This window comes from Limanda limanda, chromosome 18, assembly GCF_963576545.1.
Source record: "Limanda limanda chromosome 18, fLimLim1.1, whole genome shotgun sequence".
NCBI classification, from domain to species: Eukaryota; Metazoa; Chordata; class Actinopteri; order Pleuronectiformes; family Pleuronectidae; genus Limanda; species Limanda limanda.
Genome location: NC_083653.1, coordinates 21,774,230 through 21,797,463, shown reverse-complemented (window position 1 = coordinate 21,797,463; position 23,234 = coordinate 21,774,230). Strand labels below are relative to the sequence as shown.

Here is a 23,234-nt window from a genome sequence, read left to right as displayed (position 1 = left end):
ACATTCACTGCACTAATCACTTCAACTTGGCGGCACAACAGTCAGATACCAAAACCTCTTTGAAAGCAAGAGTGCACTGATTTATTATTCTCCTCTCTCTCTATGAAGCCATGTGTAACGGATGTAGACAGACTCAGGACTGGGTCGTAATACTTAATAGTATTTAAGGGTTACATTTTCCCTTACAATTTCTTGAAGACTACAAGAGCCATGGCTAAAACTAATGTCCTACAACACATTCTGTGTCTTTAAAATCTTATAATCTGACACAACTTGTACATTAATCTTGGAATCTTTGCATGATAAGAGAAGACAAAATTCCTCCAAACCCTTAAAAGTGTGGCTAATAGGGGAGTGGTTAATGTATATACATCCAATTACTGTAAAGCACAAGCTTATAACATGTACTGTGTTCAATGTAAGACAAAAGCATTAAATCTTACATACCTCCACCCCTATTTATTTTCATTCCACCCTCCCCTGAGTGCATATTGACAAGATCTGGGCAGCAAGTGGAAACAGACATTTTAGAAAGTGGTGGACGGCTTTTCCACAGAGGTTAATGGCAGAAGATTAGGATGAACTTGTTTACACTTTCACTATTTTCCACTAAATGTCAATGAGTTTATAAGTTATGAGAACATGTGAGGTGTTAATGCTCATGGGTCACCAAAACAGTACAATCACTGTTTCACTCTTTGTTTCTACTGTTCTTCAACAAAGTCACTGACCAGCTGCTTCATCGTTTCTAAACTGATTCATTCAGTTCAGCGTTCACAAAGAATATGAACAAACTGTCAATAACCGTCTCTGAACTCGTCAACTCGCTGGGACTCTTCACTCTCTTTCTCTCCGTGCTCTTAGAGTCTCTTCCCTCCTCTCCTGATACACAAATACGCATGCACGCAGGAGAGTTTTCTGGATGGGCGGGGGAGTGAGCAGTCTGCTGTGAGAGGGGAATGAGGAGAAGGAAGAGAAACTCAAGCACATTGGTGCGATTGTGGTGGTGGATCCTGATCATGGTGGCAGCTGATGGAGGAATATGATTACAACAAGACTGCTTGATATACAATATGCCAAATCACACACTCTACCATTACTGACAATAACTCCTAAAATAATTTCCTTTTCACTATGTTACAAAAAGTGTTGTCTAATCAATGTTGTTAATACTTTTATTTTGCTGATGTTAGTTACACGTGGCATTTATTGCACTTCTGTCCGTCCTGGGAGAGGGATCCCTCACATGTGGCTCTCTCTGAGGTTTCTATATTATTTTTCCCTGTTAACAGGCTTTTTTTGGATGTTATACCTTGTTTATCCCTATGAGACAAATTATGATTTGTAAATATGTACATGTAAATTTTTTGGGATGATTGATTGATTGACTGGTTTTAATTTTCCATACACTGCATTTCGGCTATTTCAGAGGTGTGATTAGTAATCAACACAATCTCAGCCCCCGTTCACAACTTTACAAAAATTAAAGTTCTGTAATTCAGCTTGATATGAAGCATTGCAGCAACAAAATCGGCAATTGTGATTTTAATTTGAAGAAGAATTGCCAGAGAGTGATTCTATGAATGCTGTTGCTCAGCACTTGTGACTGTGTGATATAGTGAAGTGAAAATATTATTTTTTTAAAGCGATGTAGCTGAAATCTTGACCCACAGTTTGACCCAATTGTCGACCGCTGCTGTAGTTTAACGGAGTATGTAGAGGAAGATTTGACTGGGACTGACTTTCAATGATCTGAGCTCATGGTCTAAAGTACATTGAACAAGTGCATTTATATTTACATTTCTGGGCCTGACATGAAAGTGCCATCTCCTATTCTATTTAAAATCCTTGTCAGATTGCTATTCTAATGCTGATTTTGAGAGGTAGTAAAAGAGAGAAAGCTTTTACTTCACACATAAGCAGACCAACAGCTTGTAAATACTCGCCTATGTAGCCACCCTTGATAATGCTCCATAAAAATACCAGTGAAATAGTGCATCACTGACCTCAGACCAGGTTTAGATTGTCAATTGCAAAATTGTTTTCCATTACCTCGAGATAACAATGCAACAACAATGCGCCTGACCACACCTCATTTTTTAGACCAACATGACCATGGGTGGTCAGATGGGTGTGAGAGCATTTTTATGCAAAACGTAGGTGCTGAACAGTTTCAAAAGAATGTGTGCATGTTGCTGTTCAGAAGGCAGGAAATATTTACTGACAACATTAAAAGATGCTATAAACATTACCAGAATGCATTTTGGCAAGGGACTGAAAAGTGTGCATGTACACGCTGAGATGGATATTAATACCAGACATAAACATAATCCACTCAATCTGCAGTTGAGGCTAACAGTATTAATGCCAGGTGTAAAGGTTGGCTTTGTTTGTTTCTAATTTCCACTGCTACCATAGTGTAAGATACTGGCTAGCCAGCAGCCTGTTTACTGCTGGTAATTGCTTCCTCACTTCCCACAAACCCCTGCTGGTCTCCCAGCGATACACATGGCACATTAGGAATGATGAAGCTGTGGCAGATGGGCACGCTCCTCCTCCATGCCCACTTTCCTTATTTGTGTCACAGACTGGTGAGGCAAAGCATTATTATGTGTTAAGTGACGTCTTTTTCCCAGGGTGTTTAGCCAGGTCTGCGTTCTGAGAGGGGGATAACGAGAATGAAGGAAAACATGAGCAGAGTGAAAGATAGAAAGAGAAGAAGGGGGAGAGCATGTCGTCCGCCTGTGGTTCCGGTAATCAGTTGAAGTGCAGCCCCATGCCCTGCTGTCTGCACACTGCTGAGCCTCAGGAGACTGTTGTCTTTAGGCTGTCATGCTTCACAAAGCAACTCTCCATTTAACGTGGCACTGTATTAAAGGCCTGTGATTTATTTGAAGGGCTCCATCTTACAGCGTCACAATGGGATGCTAAAGGTAGTCATTTATTTCCAGGAAACAGCTAATTAATAAATGTCTGAATTAATCTGTTGGAGAATATCTCACAGTCCTCACAGAGTCAGAGTCACGTATGACCACCATAATGGGCTTGGTTCGCCATCAACTCCAACTGTGTGTGTCGGAGGAAATGGCCACCATTATCACTGATGGCAGCATTGCCTGCACTAATGGCTCTGTCGCTTATCACAACTGCAGGTGTGTAACTGTTCAGGAGGGATTACACTAACAAACAGTAAAAGGCTAAACCAATTCTGCAACAGAAAAGCTGCTGCAGGACAAATAAGAGGAGACAATGCACTGCTGTGTTTGCCGGAAGCTATCAGAAATTACCATGGCCATCTTCCAGCAAATAATATCCTAGCATATAAACACCCTACCAAGGAAAGGATGCAGAATACACAGCAACAGTGATAAAGAAAATGCCATATTCGGAGGGAGGCTGTAGCCAGGCAACATCTCAAGAGACTGTTGTAAGACTCCTCAGCAGGGGACTCGAAAACAAGTCCAAATAAACCTTGTTATTTTCCAGTGTCCATTTCAATCATCTTACATCAACACCAGGACAGCTTCCCCCTTAACTGGACTCAAGGCTCTTCATTCTTCTTAGATGATGGTTGTCATCAGCTGGTGTCCTGGCTTAATCTAATACTGCAGCACTTCAAGGAGACATAGAGAGACCCTGATCAATTCTGTAGACAGAGTGGATCATACAGACTCAATGGTGGTGACATACATCAAGTTATAAGAAAGGAAACATTCTTATTTTATTTTTGATGACGTGATTAAGAAATCTCACATTTTTGTCCACAGCTGGAGTTATTACCCTGATTTTCCAGGAAAAAAGACAGAAGAAGTGGAAACAGCGAACCTGGCTCCAACTAAGGTTTCAATACATGCCTTCCAACATCTCCAAAACTGTAAACAGTGTCTGTTTCGTTCATTCCATGCCCAAAAACAGTTCCTAACTTCTGCTTCATATTTAAATATTTTTTCAATATGTTGAAGAAATCTCATATCTGTTTTATTTCGGATATTTGAATGAGAAGATTGATACCATTGTTGCATCAATTCAATGATTGCAGAGCTGGACTCAGGGTAGAGTTGTTCTTCAGTAGCATAATTGGAAACAGCAGAAACAAATAGTATAATTGTGTCCAAAGTTTAAAAATGCACCTACAAATAAAGCTTACTTATAAATGTGGTATATCTGCTTTTTCTTTATTCTCATTACAAAAAATTTAAAAACAGCAATTTTAATGTCAGATCAGAGATTTCAATCATATGGACCACAATGATTAAATTAAGAACTGTTCCAAATATCTTACCTGTTTATTGAACAAGACAAAATGTAGTTTCATCCAGAAAGGAGGAGAACTCTGTTCCAGCTTTCTCTGGAACAAGTTTGCCCCTTTAGATTCAATTATCTATGCGCACAAATACTCATTAATCAAATATTTCAGCTAAAAGCTGACCAAAGACTGAACGAGAACAATTAAAAGCCACACTACATTTACCGTAACCACAGCAACAGCTGTCTGCAGTTCAATAAAGACAGCTACTGTATGTGCATAATCACTGTAGAAATGTAATGCTGCTGCTTGAATAAAAGCCTCTGGAACTTTTGTTCGACGCTTCACTGAATCTTTTATTGAATATCTGCCTTTATTGTTAAAGCAGTCCTACTTTTTTAATTCACTTTGAGTAAAGGGAATTTCTGCACTTCATTTGTCTGTAACCTATAATGTGATAAGTGTCTTTTCTCTCTTCCAGACCAAAGCAGTGCTTGTTACTGGAGCCCACAAGGAAATCTGGCCAGGAGGACTCTGAAATGTGAAACAGCCTGGAGGAGTTTAACAGCACCAAAACCCCAAAATGACCCGAGAGATGGAAGGAATTTTGGCATCTTTCTCACTTTTATACAGTGAACTACAGTCCCTCTCTCTTCTCCTCTTGCATGTGATTTTCTTCTTCTCCCCCTCTCTAACTTCACTGCCTGTGAAGATATATTGTCTTTTCACTGATGCATCTCAGTCAGGCAAAAGTTCCCAGAAGCCAGCAAAGACATCAGCCTGAGTTATTTCATCTGGCTATATCTTATCTGGAAATACAAGTTTTAGTACAAAATCCCAGATTAACCTTTTTTTATCCAAACACCTTAATTACTTATGAATCAGCGAGGGGAATCAAGTACGTATTGAAGGATTTCAACTACTCAGAAATAGTTGAATGTTCAGAGAACTATATAGAGACGAAGAGGCTTGGGCTCCTTCACCCTCACTGTCTGATCAGGAGCAGAAGGACATGCTTTTTTGCAATATAAAGTGAAACTTAGCCAAGTCACATTAACAAAGCCTTCCATTGATCGCACTTGCATTGACACATGGTGTAAAGTGTTATTTTACATGACAGATTGGACTCACTAGTCACCCTAAATCACATGTGGTTAAACAAGTGTACATATACACTGACAAATCTTTGTATCTTTGGCAAATTCTTAATTCATTTTTAACTTTAGTGTAACAATCTACTGATCAAGTCAAACTTTCTACACTGTATGCATCAGGTGTAAAACAAAGGCTGTAGATGCTCCTTTTTCATAACATTGTTGTATTAATGATAATCCATTAGGAAATGTTATTAACACATGCTGCACTTCTGAAGCAGTCTCTTGACAGCAGAGGTATAAGTGATTAACCTTGGGACATGCCAGGTTTAATTTGAGGGAAAGGTTAAGTGGCTGAGAGTGGAGCTCAACAGACATTCTGTGGAGGGAAATGTAAGACAAGCTCTCCTGACCCTGATCTATGAAGCTTTGAAGAGAGCCCCCACATCCTTTTCTCCACCACAAAGAACTAGAAATACTGTTGAAATACGGACTGAAAAACATCAGTCGCAAGAAAATAATCTTATCAAATCAAGTGTTTTCTAATGAGTACATATAAAATTGGTTAATTGAATGTGGCTCGAAGCAATAGTCTGATTTAGGAGTATTGTTGCCATTCAGTCATTTTAATGGTCTCTTCCTGTCTAACACAGACTCATTTGACAGAAAACAAGATGCATCAAAAAAACACTTCAATTATGAAGAAATAAAAAAGATAGATGATCATTTTACAAATTGAGACTCTCACACACAAGTGTCAGCAAACAATAATACCGTGCTGTCACCAGGGAATTCCAGCTCATCTAAAATCCCGCCGTAAATGCCTCCATTAGGCCCTGAGGTATTGGTGCTGGCTTTATTGTTATATCTTTATGGTGAAAGGTCAACCAACAGAGGTCAACTGCAATCTGGTTGCAGACATCACTGTCAAAGGCAGCGGCCGAGGCGAGACCTGCAGTGCACTTCCAAGTGACAGTAGTGGCACACCCCCCAAGCACTTACCCGCCAAGTTCATTAGCTTAATATCTGTGGGCATCTGTTTAACGGGCGGGCTGTGACTACATCTCTCGTAATCAGAGTGTTCCTCTGGGAAATCACCCTCAGGAGTTAGAGACGCCATCAAACAGCAGCATCCCTGCCATCAATACGGTCGCTCCATCATCACAGTAATTAGGATCTTAGCGAAAATGGGCCACGTCCTGACAGCTATGCCTTATTCTTTAATGTAACGAGTGGGAGGAAAATACTTTTTTATATAATGTCCCTATTTATTTATTTCAGGTGATGGTTGGATTTACACGACCCAAAGACAATTGAGCAGATCCTGTCTGTACAAACTATTTTAGTCATATAGAAGATAACTTTCAGAAAGTATAGGATCAATACTTTCTTCAGAATCCTCCCGTCTTTAGCTGTACTGGCAGTTTTACTTTAGGATGGCGATGCCTGTCGGACAGTCTCTGTGGTCAAGATGGAACTATTTCAATAATTACTGGACTGGCTTGGAATTTAGTTAATTGAATCACACTTTTCTGGTTTTATGACAAGTATAACTGGGTGTCAGCTACAAAGGAGTGGAAAACTACAGAGTGTGTCCTGATAATGTTTCCTAGTGGAAGCATATATAATGAGAATACATTTAGGCCGAGCACAGAGCCTTGTGGAACACCGTGGTTAACTTTGGTGCGCACAGATGACTCATCATTAATTTGCACAAATTGGAATCGATCAGAAAAACAGGATTTAAACCAGTCCAGGGCGGTTCCTTTAATGCCAATTAACTGTTCTAGTCTCTGTAAAAAAATTGTATTTTCAATAGTGTTGAATGCTGCACTAAGATCTAACAGAACGAGGACAGACACAAATCCCTGTTCTGAAGGTATAAGAAGGTCATTAGTGACTTTTGCCAAGGCTGTCTCTGTGCTGTGATTAGCTCTAAACCCCCATGGAAAGTCTTCATATACATAACTCTCGTGGAGAAACTCACTTGCTATCTGCCAACGTATATAATGCTGTAGTTATACGGCATTATATGAGGAGCAGTGTACCTGTGACAGCTGTGCAGCAGCATCTCTCCAATCACTATTTAGCAAACTTTATTCTGCATCTTGTTCATGTCAAGTTCTTCAGATGAAGCTATATGAATTATTTCTCTGCAAACTATGTGCAGTATTTCATGACACACCCAGGTCAGCAGAGAGACACCCAGAGTGCTGGTGTGTTCTGTGGTTAAACTAGAGGCCAAAGAGTTGAAAACCGAGTCAGTTGAGACAGTCTGAATTTTTTGGTGGATAGTAAAAGGCAAAAACATACTGAAAACCCACATCATCACAATTCCAGGTGCCTTCAAATCTCCAAAGACCGACTGCAAGTGTTAAATCCATTAGCTGCTTGTAGAGCTGGATGGGAAACACAAAGTGATATGCAGCTTGGCGTCTTTATCCTCAGGTTTGGGCTGTTGGCAGAGAGACAGTTCAGTGTAATGTTTAAGCAATGAATTCAGAAAGTGAAGTACTGCACCCACTTGAATTTCCCCCATTTTACATTCCCTTCACTTCAACTCCTAACACACAAAGCTGCAATACAGATAACTGTGCCGAAGGTTCTCTTTATTTAGTCTTTATGAGACACATGAGAAGTTGTTGAAACACCAGGAATCTGTAAATGATTTGATCATATGTGAAGTGGCTCAAGCTCTGATGACTCCATGTGATCCATCCCAGAGTACTCCAGCTCTGCAGAGGCTTTTACAAGCCTCAGTCAGATTATAAATCCTACAGAGCTCGGGGCTGCCATCCAAGCCAAACTCTCCCAGCAGATATGACGTGACAACTGATCTCCAAGTTCATGTGAACACATTGTGCAGATGACATGGAGAGATTAATGAAGAACCACAGAATCCAGACCTGCATCTTAAAGTACGCTAAAAGGAAGTTGTTTAGAATGTATTCCAGAAGTCTGATGGCAAATCTACAATTTCATAACAATTAGAATTTCAGATTTGGAAGGCTGGCTAGAGGAATGTGCATTAAATATAAAATTAAACATGTATGAAGAATTACATCAAACTAAAACTAAGTTTACGAACATTGGGAAGTTTTGGTTTGTTTGTTTAACTTTTTTCAGGCCCTTAACACCAATCACTCATTCTAATCTAAGTGCTGTTGCTGACCTTATTTATCCATTTTTAGCCACAGTTTACCATCTGAGAATGGATACTTATAGCCGGTTAATGCCTCATTTCACAAAATAAAAGTCTAAAACTGGTCTCATGAACATGACAATGAGTTCCATAAACTTCAGTCAACAGATGTGAAACCAGTGGAACACTTCAGAGATTGTCGCATCCAGTCCTGGTGTTTAGGTAATGTTTCCGAATTTGTCTTTCTGTCTTATTTTTGTATACTTTCAGATGTGGTAGAAGAGGAGATTGGCATGAATCAGTAGAAAGGATGTGGTGAGTCGTGAACATGGAACAGAATCTAAAATGGAAATTTCCAAAATTCTGTGGAATCGATGACATGAAGAACTGAGGCAGTTTGAGAGCAAGAAGAGGGACAAGCCTTTTTTTACGTCATGACTGTACAGTGACATTACAGATGAGCTATGTCACTTTAGTGTATATAATGTGTATTCTGTCCATATTTGACTTTTTATCACTTCATTTCCTGTTTGTTTCCCTTACTAAATATGGGCAATGGTCTTTTTTAGGTCAACTTGATCTATGAGCAAAATAAATGTCTTTTAATTAAGATCATATATATTTGTGAACACAATAAATACATTCCTGAGCACTTTTGCTGCATGCCTTTTTTTTCAGGAAATGTGTCTCTCTGCAACTGTTTCTGTCTTTGTGTGATGATATATGCAAGTCTGTCTGAAGTTCAGAATTCAATTAAAGGTAATAACGTTAACTTAAATAACTGTTAAAACCAAAGATGAGATGCCAATAAATGTGTATATATGACACAACTTAATGCTGAACGTGTTTAAGAAATTGATAATGGTCTCAGATGACAAAAACTTCAATTGATATTAATGTATCAAGTAAAAAAATCTCCTGACTCTGGGTCTCAGGGAAACTTAGCAGTTTGGGGATGATCCAAAGCAATCCCCAGAGAAAATTAATGTTTTTGTAGGCTTTTTATTAGAACTTCAAAAGTAAAGTGGATGATGGGAGTGAAACTGGGAAGAGCGTTTTTACAGCTGCCCAATTCAAGCTTAGTGATCCATTCATCAATCCTCAAATTCATGAGTGCATATCTTCCACTGGTGTAAATGAAGAGGAAATGGTTTTTAAAGGTCTGTCTTTAATTCTTGTTTGCTTTTTTTCTCAGGGCTTACCACAGTGACAGAGCTCAGTCTCCCTCCTCCAGCGAGTCTGCCTACCGCAGTACAGGAAGTGAGTGTTTTCTGTGGGGATATAAGGAATGCCAGAAGAACAGTACAAACCCCAGCTTAAAAAACACTTGCACCAGGACAACCCACGGAAGAATTCAGGAAGCTTCGGCAGAGCAGAACTGTTCCAGGAGGTGGGTGAGAAGAAGGCTAATCTTTGGGGCAACGCTACCCCCAGCTCAGCTGGAAAGGAATGCACCCTTTCACAAGTTGAATTGAGGCCATGTCTGGCAGGGAGATAATGGGGGACAAATTCACAATTTCCCAGATTCTAAAGATGGTAGTGAGAGAAGGAGAGCTTGAACTAGAGCAGCCCAAGTCACTTTGACCATTCTCCGATGAAGACATCACTACATACACTTTAATGTCACGTTAGACGTTTAGCACTTTAGGGACTCACAAATTAGGAATTAAATGTTTTCTTTTCAATTATTTTCTCTGCATTGCCAAAGTCTGGACGTGTCCTGAAACTATGTCTTATCTGAGTATTGTTGCTGACCATGTTAACTCCCGTGCACAGTTCCATCTTCTGATGAATACTTCCTGCAGGATAAGACTCCATGTCACAAAAGGTCTGAGACTGGTTTCATGGACATGACAGTGAGTACAGTGAACCTCAATGACCACCCCAGTTACAAGATGGGAAATCCAGGGGAACCCTTGGGATGTAGAACAGTAGATTGGAAGCAGATTGGAGAGGTTCTAACTTTAGGCAATAATGCTACAGAGAACAGGAGCTGTTTGAGGGCAAAGGGAGGAACTGCCCAATGTGTTGGTGATAAAGTGCTCACCAAGTGCATATGGCTTCGAAGGACTACCCCGGGTAAAACTAAGTACTGCTGCATCTTTGTTTTCATTGAAATGTGGCTACATAGCAACATTCCAGATGGGCAGGCCTGCTACCGAGCTGACAGCGAATCAACACTGTCTACTGGGACTTGTGGTGGTTCACTGTGTTTACATTCCCAAGGAGCACACATGCTGTGGTTATGTCTCCTGCATGGACAGCAATGGTCACACTGCATTAAATTCATAAGCTAAAGTTATTTGACATGTTTTTACAGGAACGTGTACACAAACTTCCTGTCCACTGTTTGCCACTCAGTATGTTGTTCTTGATTTAATATGGTATTTGTACCTGGTTTAATATTTTGTTTGCTGTCCTTTTTGTGTATATCCAACCAGCAGTTTATATACACCCCCACCCTACCACCTGTAATAGTAAAGTTAAGTACTGTACATCAGTAATTATGATAAAATAATATCATATTATTCTAAAACTCACCATTCTACAATGAGTGCCTTTTCATTAAGTGTTTTACGTATTTTTGTCTTCTAGTGCTTCTCTAGTTTTTTACACTGTGTAGTTGCCACTTTTACTTAATTAAAAGATATAAGATATTACTTGATAAGCCTCTTCTGGATTTAATGGATAGATTTTTTATTTTTTACTTTCAAGGGCTCATAAACACCTTTTGATTTTTTTAGAATCGGATAAGGCAGAGGTAGAGAAGGTGTAATTACAGCGACCCATAACTTCTACTGTAAATATGATTATTGTTTCATTTGAGAAGAAAAACCTGTCCTGCTAAGATCTGTGTACTCTGCCAGTGCCTGAGTAGCCTGGGAAAATGAAGCCACGTCTGCATATCTGTGGTTTTGTAAGGAGTCAGCTCTGCAAGTCATACTGTGCCACACATGGCCCTGTATGTCCTGGTCTGGAAACACTATAGGTGCTCAGCATTCCTTGTGGCTTATTCCAGAATAAATTGGCTTGTTTTTCATCACAGAGTAAGAATAAATGTTCAGTATAAACAGTGGCAACAGGGCTGATCTTTTGTCTGCATTCAGTGACGTGGAGCTGAGGTCATGTGGACTATTCAAATCATGAGCTCATTTGGTTCTGTTTGCCTGCTTTCTTTTCATAGTTGGACTCAAGACACTTCAATCACATGTTGCTTTCGATCATGTGGTAACGCATGGGATGAAACTTGAATAAGAATTGTGTAATTTTCAGGAAAGTTTTCCTTTACAAACAGACCAAACGTAAGACTAATCACAGTATAACAGTTTCTATTCCAAACACTGAGTTCTGTTGGTTTTCCTGCTGCATAAACATTCAGCACACATTTTCCATTTGCAAGTCAGCAAACAATGGAATATTGGTTAAAAAAGAATTTCAAGTTTGAAAAGGACCCGGAGAAGAAAAAGTGTAGCACACAAACTTTGGAAATACTAAAGATATACAGTTGTCGAATTAACCAAAGTAACTATCATAGAAACAGAATAAATTCACTCATGCATATGGTTCAAGGGTGTTTCTCTTTATGTAACTTGAGGAAACATTTTGTTTCATTTTACAAGTGAAGTGCACTCTGGGAGAGTCCTCTCTCTCCTGAACTCACCCCACATGAGGGCAATGGTTGCATGAGGTGCACCAGGAGCTGTGGTGGACATTTCCTGCACACTCAGCACCTTGGATGAATGACTGGTCCTCCTGTTCTTTGCTCAGCCTTTTAAAAGCTCCTCGTGCATATCTGCTTCACATCAGGATGTGGGGACATAATTACGGTTAGCAAGTTAAGGATGGGGAACGGCAGTGGAGCTCCACCGCCTTTTCTTTTTCCACTGCCACCCTCACTGTGCCAGCATGGAACTGCTGGGTTGCCAGTTTTGCCATCGAAAATGTGGGGATTTTCTAAACTGTACTTACCTAGAGGAACATCATCTTATGTATGCCCAGCTTTCAACTTGGTTTCTATTTTAGGAAGTACAGAGTTTATAAAACATACTTGACCTCCTGGTAGATTTTAATCCTATTTCCTATGACTTGCTTTGCCACATATGTTTTGGAAATATAATCCCTGCCTGGGTTGCATTAGTTCAATGGGTCCTTGATATATCATCCAAACCTTCATCTTTAACATTGATCTGTTGAAGACCTCCACCCTGATCCATTCCCAACTCCTTTTCACATGTGAATCAATAGGCCACATATAGTGCAATTAGATAATCCAGATTAATTTGTTTGTGAATGTTTGAATTAGTAATATAGGGCTGCTACAGTGGTTAGCATTGTTGCCTCAAAGCAGGTTGTGGGTTTGAACCTGACAGCTGACAGGGGCCTTTCTGTGTGGAGTTTGCATGTTGTGCCTGTCTCTGTGTGGGTTTTTCCAGACACACTAGATTCTGCTTACAGTTCAAACACATGCACGTAAGGTTGAATGAAAACACTAAATTGCCCATAGGTGTGGATATGAGCATGGATGTTTGTCTCTGTATGTTGGTCCTGTGTCACACTGTCGACCTTTCCAGCTGGGATCAGCTCCCACTCTGTCTTGGTACCAGATGCTGCTGGTTCAGAGATGTTCTGCTGATCCAGCTGCATAAAGTGGCAAATGTGATCACTTTAACTTGACTCATCTGAGAATCATCATTGGAAATGTAGGGGTTTATGGAAAATCACTCAGAATCACTACCTTGGAGGGCCAATTATGCAGAGGGTCCAGAAAATATTGCATCATGATCATTATTCTGACCACATGAGGCATGAGGCTGTGTAGAAATTAATTGCCAACAGCTCTTCCATTTAAGATTCATACGGACAAAATATACACCTCGATCCATGAAAATTCCACGGTATTTTGTTTTGCAAAAGTCTACCGATGTTTTAAGTCCCACAATAAATAATTACATTATTTTTTTCTTTAGTTTTTCATTGTCATCCCCTTCAACCCAACTTTGTCTGAAGTACTTTGAACAAGCCCTCTCTCGCACTCTGGTGGCAACACGTGCTGACCTGTGACATCATAGTGCAACTCTCCCCCTGACCTCCCAGGGGTCAGCCTGTATTCACAGCACAATGTGACTGTCAACACTCATTCCCCAGCCTTATGGGAGAAACGCCACATGATCAGTGCCGCCGTCACTGAGCGATGTCATTAGGAATGGCTCACTGATCTTCTATGGCCGACCCAGCAATGAGCACACCAGTGCCTGCCTGGCTGCTACTGCCGCTGCTGCCCTGCGACCTCTGTGAACACACTCTGCCCCGAGAGCCTTAAAGGTGTCAGCACTCGGCTACATGCGGGTCTGCTGACTGAATCCACTTGTTCCTGTGGCAGAGACACTGTGCCGAGTGATCTCACTGCACTTTGAGATCACCAACTTACACAGAAACATGTGATGGAATATACAGCGTTTGATGAGAAGAAGACGCCATCAGGGATTCATGCTTTTATGCACATAAAGCCAAGCCTTGCAGGAAAAATAAAGGCATAGCATCTTCTGAGCTGCAGGCAGAAGTGCTTAAACTGCAGCCTCAAAATGAGCATTAACATTTCAACAGTGCAGCGAGTGGCTCTCTTCTGGTGATAGGGGTTCATGAGTTTAACTTCAACTGATGCATATGTTCACAGTTAATAATGGTGTCTGCGTGATTGGAGCGTGGAACTCCCTTTTTTACAGTCAAAAGCTTTATATCACATTCAGGACTGTGATTTATGTACGTGTGAGAGTACACGCCTCAAGGAAAAGCCATCAGTTAAAGCTAAATTAATCAATGTGGTAGCCTGGAACTCATTAGAATAAATAAGCAATTCCATATGTTCTCCAGAGTGTAAATGAGTCTGAACATGTGGTGTTTTGCTGCCTTTCTGATTTCAAAATGCTGACTGACCTCTATGTCAACAACTATTTAACGTCCAGTTAAAACATAATCAGACAGAAACACCAGTAAAAAGTCTTGATTAAGAAAAGACACCACACACATACACACACACACACACACACACACACACACACCACAGCTTCCTTTATATTTTAGTTATTGAAAATGTACCAGACAGTAGAAAGTACGCGCAGGATGCAGAGTAGGCATTTAAAAATGGAAACAGCAGAGGTGAGTCAAGGCTGAGCAACAGGAGGTACATTTTTCAATTAGGTTAAGTAAAAGATTACTCACTTGTTTTATTATTTTACTATTAAATCCACTATTTCCAGTATGTAACCTTAAACCTTCACTGTATGTGCTTTCACTACTTTTACTTTAACACAACATTTGAACTTTATTTTAGTAAACTAAATTGCACAATGCTCCACAAGGCAATATCCATCCACTATGTCTAGGGTCTCACAGGGTGGTGGGTTCCCAGCTGACAGTGGATCACAGGGCTGACATAACAAAAACCCAGTCACATTTACACCCAAGGTCAATTTACAGTCTCCAATGAACCTGCATGTCCTTGGAGTGTGGGAGGAAGCCGGAGTACCTGAAACTAAACCTAAAGAGAACATGCAAACTCCACGATACTAAGGTGGCGATACGATATGTATTGCGATTTCTGTGGGTATTGCGATTCTGTAAGTATTGCGATTCGATATTTCGATTTCCTGGGATTTCTTTTGGTTATTTATTTTTTTTAAATACTGTACCATGGAAAAATGTTGAATCATTCCTTGAAATACAACACAGTCAAATTCACTTAGAGCTTTACTAGTTTTATTTCAAATATAACCATTAACTTAATGACCGCCGTGCAGCCAATAGTGAAAATAAATAAAAATGTTCCCTATTATTGTATAGCCCCTGTCAACTGCACACAAACTGACAGATTAAGAAATGTATGCCACTTAGGCTACTTTTAAACAATAAATAAAAGATAAATTAAATAGAATGCATAAAAGTTTACTTAAAATATAAACTTTGAAATAAACAAAAAGAAGGCTATTGTTGTTTGCATGTAGCCGATGCAAAGCTAGTGCTTGGGTATGTTTAGATTCTTGTGCAAAAACAAGAGCTGGTCAACATGCTCTGGGGTGATGTTGCCCCCCCGGTATAAACCAATAAATATGTTTTTTTTTTAAAAATCGATTTGGGATGCAGCATATCGATTTAAAATCGTCATTCACAAGAATCGTGATTTGTAACTGAATCGATTTTTCCCCCCATCCCTATTCAGTGTACATTGTGACGGACTTTAAAGGTTGATTGGAGCTGAAGTGATTCTGAAAGTGCACATAGGGACGTTTAGGGGAAGAGCTTTCACTTCCTTGATATAGATATATAAACGCATCCAAGCAGACATGACCATGAGCATTTATGCCACATGTGCATCACATGGTAAAAGGTGCAGCTTCTAGTGTTAACAGCTTTTCCCTGACGTCGACCACTTGAGATGGAGTGGACCTCCCTGGTTTGTTGCGTGATGACCAGCATGGTCACTGCTGGAGCCGGCTGGGCTGCTCTCCAGCTATCTGAAACGACCTGAGCAACAATTACTCAGTATGACAGATTAACATGAAGTCTGCGTCCAGTGCTGCTGCTGCACTTCTGACCCTGAGAAGGCAGCACACCGAGCCAAACACTTCTTATCAACATTCAGTTAATCAGTGAACAAATCCTGTATCAACAGCTGTGCTGCTCAATACTTTTGGCTCATGGCCTGACAGGACGGTCCGGCTCAAGGATTTTATTTTCCCTTCTCGGGCTGTTTAAATTTTTTTTTCTAGGAATCCTACAAACTGCAAATATGTTGGTGAAAGTGATCATGTGTGAGATCTCTTGAGGGTTTTAGCTGTGGGGACCATACCCTGCATTATTTAGCTCTCCATTGAGCTGACTACGGTATGGTCTCTACAGTGATAAATGCTGTACCTCAGAACTCTGTGCTTGCAACTGTAAAGCTTTCGTTATGCACAATTTCAGGGTATTCCTCCCAGGGAATACAATCTGAGGCGAAGTCCAATTTAGGCCTATTGTTCTATGATCTCTAATTTCAAATCTGTTTGTCTTTAGATGTGTTATGCAGTTTTTTTCGAGCACAAGAACGTGCAACAAACAAATTCCAATGAAGGAACAATCTAAGAGCAAGCAGTAACCAGGAATTGGTTAGTTAAAAATGTTCTTCCCTTGATTCCTTCGATAGATTCTGGTGAAAGACATTCTCTGTATAAACAAATGATACTGTTTCTCGCAGGAAATACTAGAAATACCTGATGTGAACCACATCCATAGCAGGGAAGCAAGGAAGATGAACCTTTGTCACATGTTAAATGGTCAGAACTATGTGAGCTACTTCAGTTTACATGAACACAGCCTTCAATAAGGGAACATGCATTCTTTAATTTAGTTTCTTTAGGGACAGTTTCTCTTTTAACAGTAGATAAAATAAGATATTTCCACTCTCCATCCACTCTGCAGTACCTTTACCATTCTTAAGGACAAATCTCCTCTTTAAACCTACTAAAACTATTGCAATTTTCACACATTATCTTAATTTCACCAATTATTTCTTATACAATATTTGTTCTTTAAGTTAAGAAAAGAGTCTATGCTCATGCAAGAGCACTCTACTCTGCTACTGACGCACTGGTCTTTTCTTCAATTATATAACGTTGTATGACAGGATCCAAATTGCCATAAAATATAATTGTCATTTATACAATTTTGATGGTATTTCATTATTTATGTCTAGAAGGAAATGCATCACATAAAAAAGACTGGTTTCAAAGCATATTTTTATATTAGCAAATTTGTATTATTTACTTGGACACGTGGACATGTTGACGAGGAGAAGACTTTCACCAAAATACACCCATCTTTAGCTGTTACACCATGTGCCCTGGTTTTACAGCTACATCTAATAGTTACACTTGTCTGTCCATGTGTAGCTAAGAGCATGACAGAAAACTAACCAAGCTTGCCCTCGAACCCAACAGGCATTCTGTTTTTTGTGTCTGGCTCTAATCCGGCCCAATGCAGTTCAAGTAGGGTGCACTTTGAGTATGTGCTACTCTGTTCCTGACACATGAGAACAGACATCTGCAGCGTACGAAAATCGCCCAAGCCAGCATGACGAATATCATGACATAAATTTTCTCTGTACCTGTGCCGGCCTGTCGGACCCGCTGGGCTCGTGGTCGGGTATCCACAGAGTCTCAGCTGAGGGTTCACCTGCAGTGCTGTGTTTCAGGTGATACTCTGCTCCAGCTCAGACAACTGTCAAGCCTGCCCCTGCAAGCCTGCCTGTGGTCCGACAGGCCCGACCACGAGCCTGGCAGGTCCGACACAGATGCTCAGCTGAGGGTTCACCTGCAGTGCTGTGTTTCATAAATGTTTCATAAATCTCCCAATGAATCTGTATGTTGTGCGTTGGGTTGGATGAGTAGATTGAGCAAAGGCAGCAAAAAGCCAATTCTGCCAGCGAGGATTGTAAAACATCATATAGCAATAAGTACTTTTGTAGCCTCTTCTTTTCAAGCAGCAGTTCATTTAAACACCATATACCCTAAGAACTAAAGAATATCACATCTTTAAACTCCAATTCTATAAAACAATGGTTCAATTGGCAGTCAAACAAGTTATCATCTGATGAAGTGTTTATTTCATTTTTTTCCCCCTTTTTGTCTCATTCAATTATTGATTTACTTTTGTTTTACTATTTATACTTTTGCGCAGTCAATGTGCTGTATGACTTTGTCCATAATTGTTCTGTCATACAGTGACCTCATAGATTAAATTTTGCCCTTTACCTCACAACTTAAGAAAGTTAATGTGCATCGTCCCTCTTAGATAAATGCAACGCTTTGTTTCTTGCAAAGCCCTCGTGAGTAAGTACTCAATGTACCATAGCAAGGCAATTAAAAAAATCAATAAATTCAGAAAATGTATCAATGGCAATTGGAGAACAAATGCTGTCTGTAATTACTGTCAAATTACAGTAAGCCTGTGTAACTGTGAATGCTGTGCTAAGAAAACCATTGAAATGTTTCAATGATTAACTTTTAAAGTGAAATCAATAAAATGTTATACGTATAGCCCAGAACAACTCAGAATTAGTCTCATAGGGCTTAAGTGAGGGTTCCAATCTCCCCTGACGGACAGAAGTGCAAAAGATGCTACGTGTAACCAAACACATAAACAAAATTACAATATTTATAACATGATTAGATGAAACAGTTTGTAACATAATGGAAAAGTGTGTCGTTGTTTAAATGATTTCTACATAAGAACATCTCTGATCCAGATGTAGGGAGCACCAATGAATGTGCGTAGGCGTATTGTATGTCCAAATAATAATAAAGAATAATAGGACTCAGTAGAGCCAAGCCTCTGCCAAGGCCCAACAGTCCACTTTTAAATTCATTGGATCCAGTTTTGTATTTGGATCTGCACCAAATTGTACACAATCATGAATATCAATCCCCTAAACATGACTTTCCTCATCAAGATTTCCCAAAGAGATCTATGAAAATGTTGATAAACGCCCTATCTCATAATTTAAAAGTGAAAAAAAATCCTGATTCCGCCCTCTGTTCCGGATGAGCACACAAAATGTAACAAGTTCCTCCCTGATCATCATAACATCCTTCCATCGAGTTCTGTGGTAATCAGTCCCTCTTTAATCAATTCAGTTTGCCAATACAATGTAAACATGTGGCCAGGCTCCTTAAATATGGTTTAAATTAACTACTGATGACCTTGAAAATTTAAATGAATGGAAATTTGAAGAACACATAATTGTTTAACTTTACATTTATGTAATTAATCACACAATAAACAAGTATCTGATTGATTTTGGGTTCGTCTTACATACAAATTTTAACTTATTTGAACGTTAATGAGGTTTCAAAAAAGACATTGTTTCCTAAAGATTGTTTCTTCATTACTTCTGTTGACTGTACTGAATCTATGGCAGACATTATATGTCATTTTATTACAGAGGAGGTTGAGGCACATTCCGTGGAGCAAAAACACAGGAATTCCTCTGCTGCTCAGTCTCCTCCACACCCTGTACTTTGTGTGGACAATCGAAAACGAGCCCTCTGTGACCGACATGCGCTGTTTACTCAACCTGAAACCGCAGTCAGAGATGCCATAACTCAGTTTAACTACCATGTTGAGTTTAATGGACTGGACACACATCAAACTGTTGTTGTCAGTATGATAACAATCCGTTTTATGGCACAACATCCCTGCAACATCTTATTTCAACATGCAGATGAACCACTTAGCTACACAGGCTTCAGGGAGTTGTCATCTTTAGAAAAAACAAAAGAAAAAGAAAAAACATGATCTGCCTCATTTTCTGGAAGTCCTGCATGACTGAAGGTGTAAACGCTTTCATCTTTGTTGGCATGGCTGAGGAAGGAAAATGTCTGCACCTCAAAGTTGAAGAGAAACAACACAGTGGTTTGTTAAGTGAAGCAACACTGGAACCAAGAAGAAGTGAAAGTGAGACGGTCACAGTTTACATGAAACTGGCGTCTGCTCTAGTCACCCGCGACTACTTCTGTGTTCATGTCGCTGTTCTCATTTCTCAAGTTCATTAGATTTATTTTAGCTCCTCCACACTGGCCTTTAGGATTTATATATTAATTTGATCACTCCTTATTTATTTTAAGACATTTTTAAGTAATTTGTGATGATTATGAAATGATTGAGGAATTTTAATATCTACAACATCACACACAGATCTGCAGAGGAAGATCATGTGATGTGACTGAGGGCTCCTGAAAAGATCCCACAGATATTTGTGCTGATATAATGTGTTATGTTCAGTGTGTATGTGACCATTATATCACTGAGATATATTATTAATCACTGAATCATATTATCAATCGTTATGATAATCTATAGTTTTATTTCCTTTAGAAATACGTGATAGACTTAACAACCCTGACCCTAACCTTAAGTGATGTTCATGGGTGTTTACACCCTGTCACTGTTTTCTGTTCCATATTGCTTGTAACAAATGTTACCTTTGCGACCTTTGAGCATTAATGAAAAGCCCCATTAAATATTTATCAAAATGAACACTGATCTGGCCAGCTGTGACGAATGAGACGACAAAACAAAATTCCAGACATAAGGATGGTTTTGTGCTCTACAGTAATGTAAGCCTTTGCAGGCCTTACAAAGGTGCTATTGTTATTTGTTAACCCTTTCAAAAAGGTATTGACAGTATTTGAAGTGAAACCGCCTCTCTAAGGTTTTTTGGGGCAACAGTTATAAATGTGGAACCTCAGTAGGCTACTGTATGGGCTTCAATGGTATGTCGCTTGGTCAGGCTGTTTTCACAAAGGGGCTCTCTGCTTGTCAGGTATATAAAAGGAACGGTCTCCAACAGGTAGTCAAGCAGTTCAGCTCAAGAGCATTAGCATTAGCAGCAGCAGCAATAGCAGCGGCAGTGACAACACCTGGCAAAGATGACTTCCAGTAGCATGAACATGATGAGCAAGATCATCTTCTACGAGGAGAAGAACTTCCAGGGCCGCTCCTATGAGTGCATGAGCGACTGCCCTGACATGTCCTCCTACATGAGCCGCTGCCATTCCTGCAGGGTGGAGAGGGGCTGCTTCATGGTCTACGAACGCACCAACTTCATGGGAAACCAGTTCTTCATGAGGAGGGGCGAGTATTCCGACTACATGAGCATGATGGGCATGAGTGACTGCATCAGGTCATGTCGCATGATCCCCATGCACAAAGGCTCCTTCAGGATGAATATCTACGAGAGGGAGAACTTCCAGGGCCAGATGCACGAGGTCATGGAGGACTGCGAGGACATCATGGACCGCTATAGCATGTCTAACTTCATGTCCTGCAACGTGATGGAGGGCCAATGGCTGATGTACGAGCAGGCTCACTACAGAGGAAGGATGATGTACATGAGGCCTGGAGAGTACAGGAACATCATGACCATGGGCTCAAGCAGCATGAGGGTCATGAGCATGAAGCGCATCATGGATTCCTGCCACTAGAGGACGACTCGTGATGGTGCAGCAATTCGTTTTGAAACAAATTCTTAAACATGTGTTAGAGAGCAACTTATCTGCAGCAGGATACTCTAGATGTTGACTCTAGCAAAAGGATAACAAACACCAAAGAACTGTTTTTCAACTGCCTCAATAAGAAACAAAATAAAGTCTAGTTTGTTATAAAATATGATATTACTTTTCTTATTTCTATTCCTCTCTCTTCCATATGTTTTCATTCCTCTTTCTATTCCTTTCAATTCCTAAACACACCTCATCAACAGTGCAACCCCAACTTCTGATATAACCTTGACAACAAGTTTACTGTAAACATAATTAATGTACACTTGTGTAGCAAATCGTCGTGCCTTTATGGTACAAACCAACTAGAGTATTGAAAATGGACACAGTCATTATCCCACATACGGACATTTCTGCAGGTAATCTACACTTGTAATAACCTTCTCGGGTAAACAAAGGTTATTAGAATAGCTTTTTTTTCTCTTCTGGGTCTGACATAACTGATGACATGATGGCCTTGGGCAGGTGGCTGGTATAAGTTTGCAAAGGGCAAGTTAATTGATTGGTCGGTTCATGAAAAGACGGGTGGACTTCTTTGGAGGCCCAACACAGTCTAGCTCATTAACGGGAGACAGTTGCACAAGTCACCCAAGTTGAGGCAAAATAAGTTGTGATGTTCAATTTTGATAATTTTATTCAAACATGGACAGCAGCTATTACTACTGTGACTTTTACAGGCTGTGACCACCATAGGATCATCTCCAAAAGGTGCATTTAGAGTTTCAATTTTAAGTAGCCATCTCTGGATTACAGTAAATACGTTATGAGCTCATGGGTACAGTAAATAGCTAATAAGCAAAGAGTCACTGAACATGCTTATTAAACAGTATCATTAAACATTGTTATTATGAGTAATTGCTTAATACAAATGGTTTATTTTTTTCAAAGCAGCCCTATTATTCTAAAACACATATCAGCATGAAACAATTGTATCAGTGTCCAATGTGTCTTTGAGCCAAGTGCTGACATCTGTCAGATTCCTCTGCTAGTGGTTCTAAACCAGACTTAGAGATACATGGCATAATAATCTGTATTACTTGGTAGAATGTATTGAGCTAACAAATTTGGGGCAGCTGAGGCACCTCCAAGCACAGAGGCAAATTTCAGAAGTTCAACCTCCAAATTTAAAACCTTTGACACTGAGGTTTTCAGTTACTCCTGCTTTCCCTTTTCTTTCTCCTGTGCCTCTGGTGCCTTGTAGAGAGATCACAAGAAGAGAAAGGAGAGGGACGAAATATCCCTATTCACATCCTTTCTTGAAGAGAAGCAGCCATCTGCCAAATGTCTCTTCACATTAACTTTGCACCATTGACGGCAGTGATGGTGAAAGACAAAACTGCACAATGCTGGGGCCATTATGGCTGGCACATCAAGTTCTCCAACTGATTTTAGTCTCCCTTTTCACACCTAACAGCAGGGTCGAAAAGTCTTTCCCATTCAAATGAATGGTGATGTTGTCTCAGACCTCTGTGTATCTCTCAAATCAAACATAAGACCTGATCTGAAAGGGAAAGATTGTGAGGAACCTTTTCACTATCAAGTTCCATTAAAATGTTCATAATTATTTTTATTGATGATGATGATGATGATGATGATGATGATGATGATGATGATGATGATGATGATGATGATGATGATGATGATGATGATGATGATGA

General features: G+C 39.9%; 1 protein-coding gene across 1 annotated transcript; it reads left to right on the top strand.

The window, feature by feature from the left end:
• The first annotated feature begins 20,946 nt into the window (after positions 1–20,946).
• On the top strand, positions 20,947–21,501 carry LOC133024432 (gamma-crystallin M2-like). Its single transcript, XM_061091542.1, has one exon. It carries the CDS (start codon positions 20,947–20,949, stop codon positions 21,499–21,501), a length of 555 nt encoding a protein of 184 aa, XP_060947525.1.
• The last annotated feature ends 1,733 nt before the right edge of the window (positions 21,502–23,234 follow it).

Excerpts from the sequence above, each read along its gene's own strand:
- LOC133024432 (XM_061091542.1), top strand. The coding sequence starts at position 20,947 with ATGACTTCCAGTAGCATGAACATGATGAGCAAGATCATCTTCTACGAG.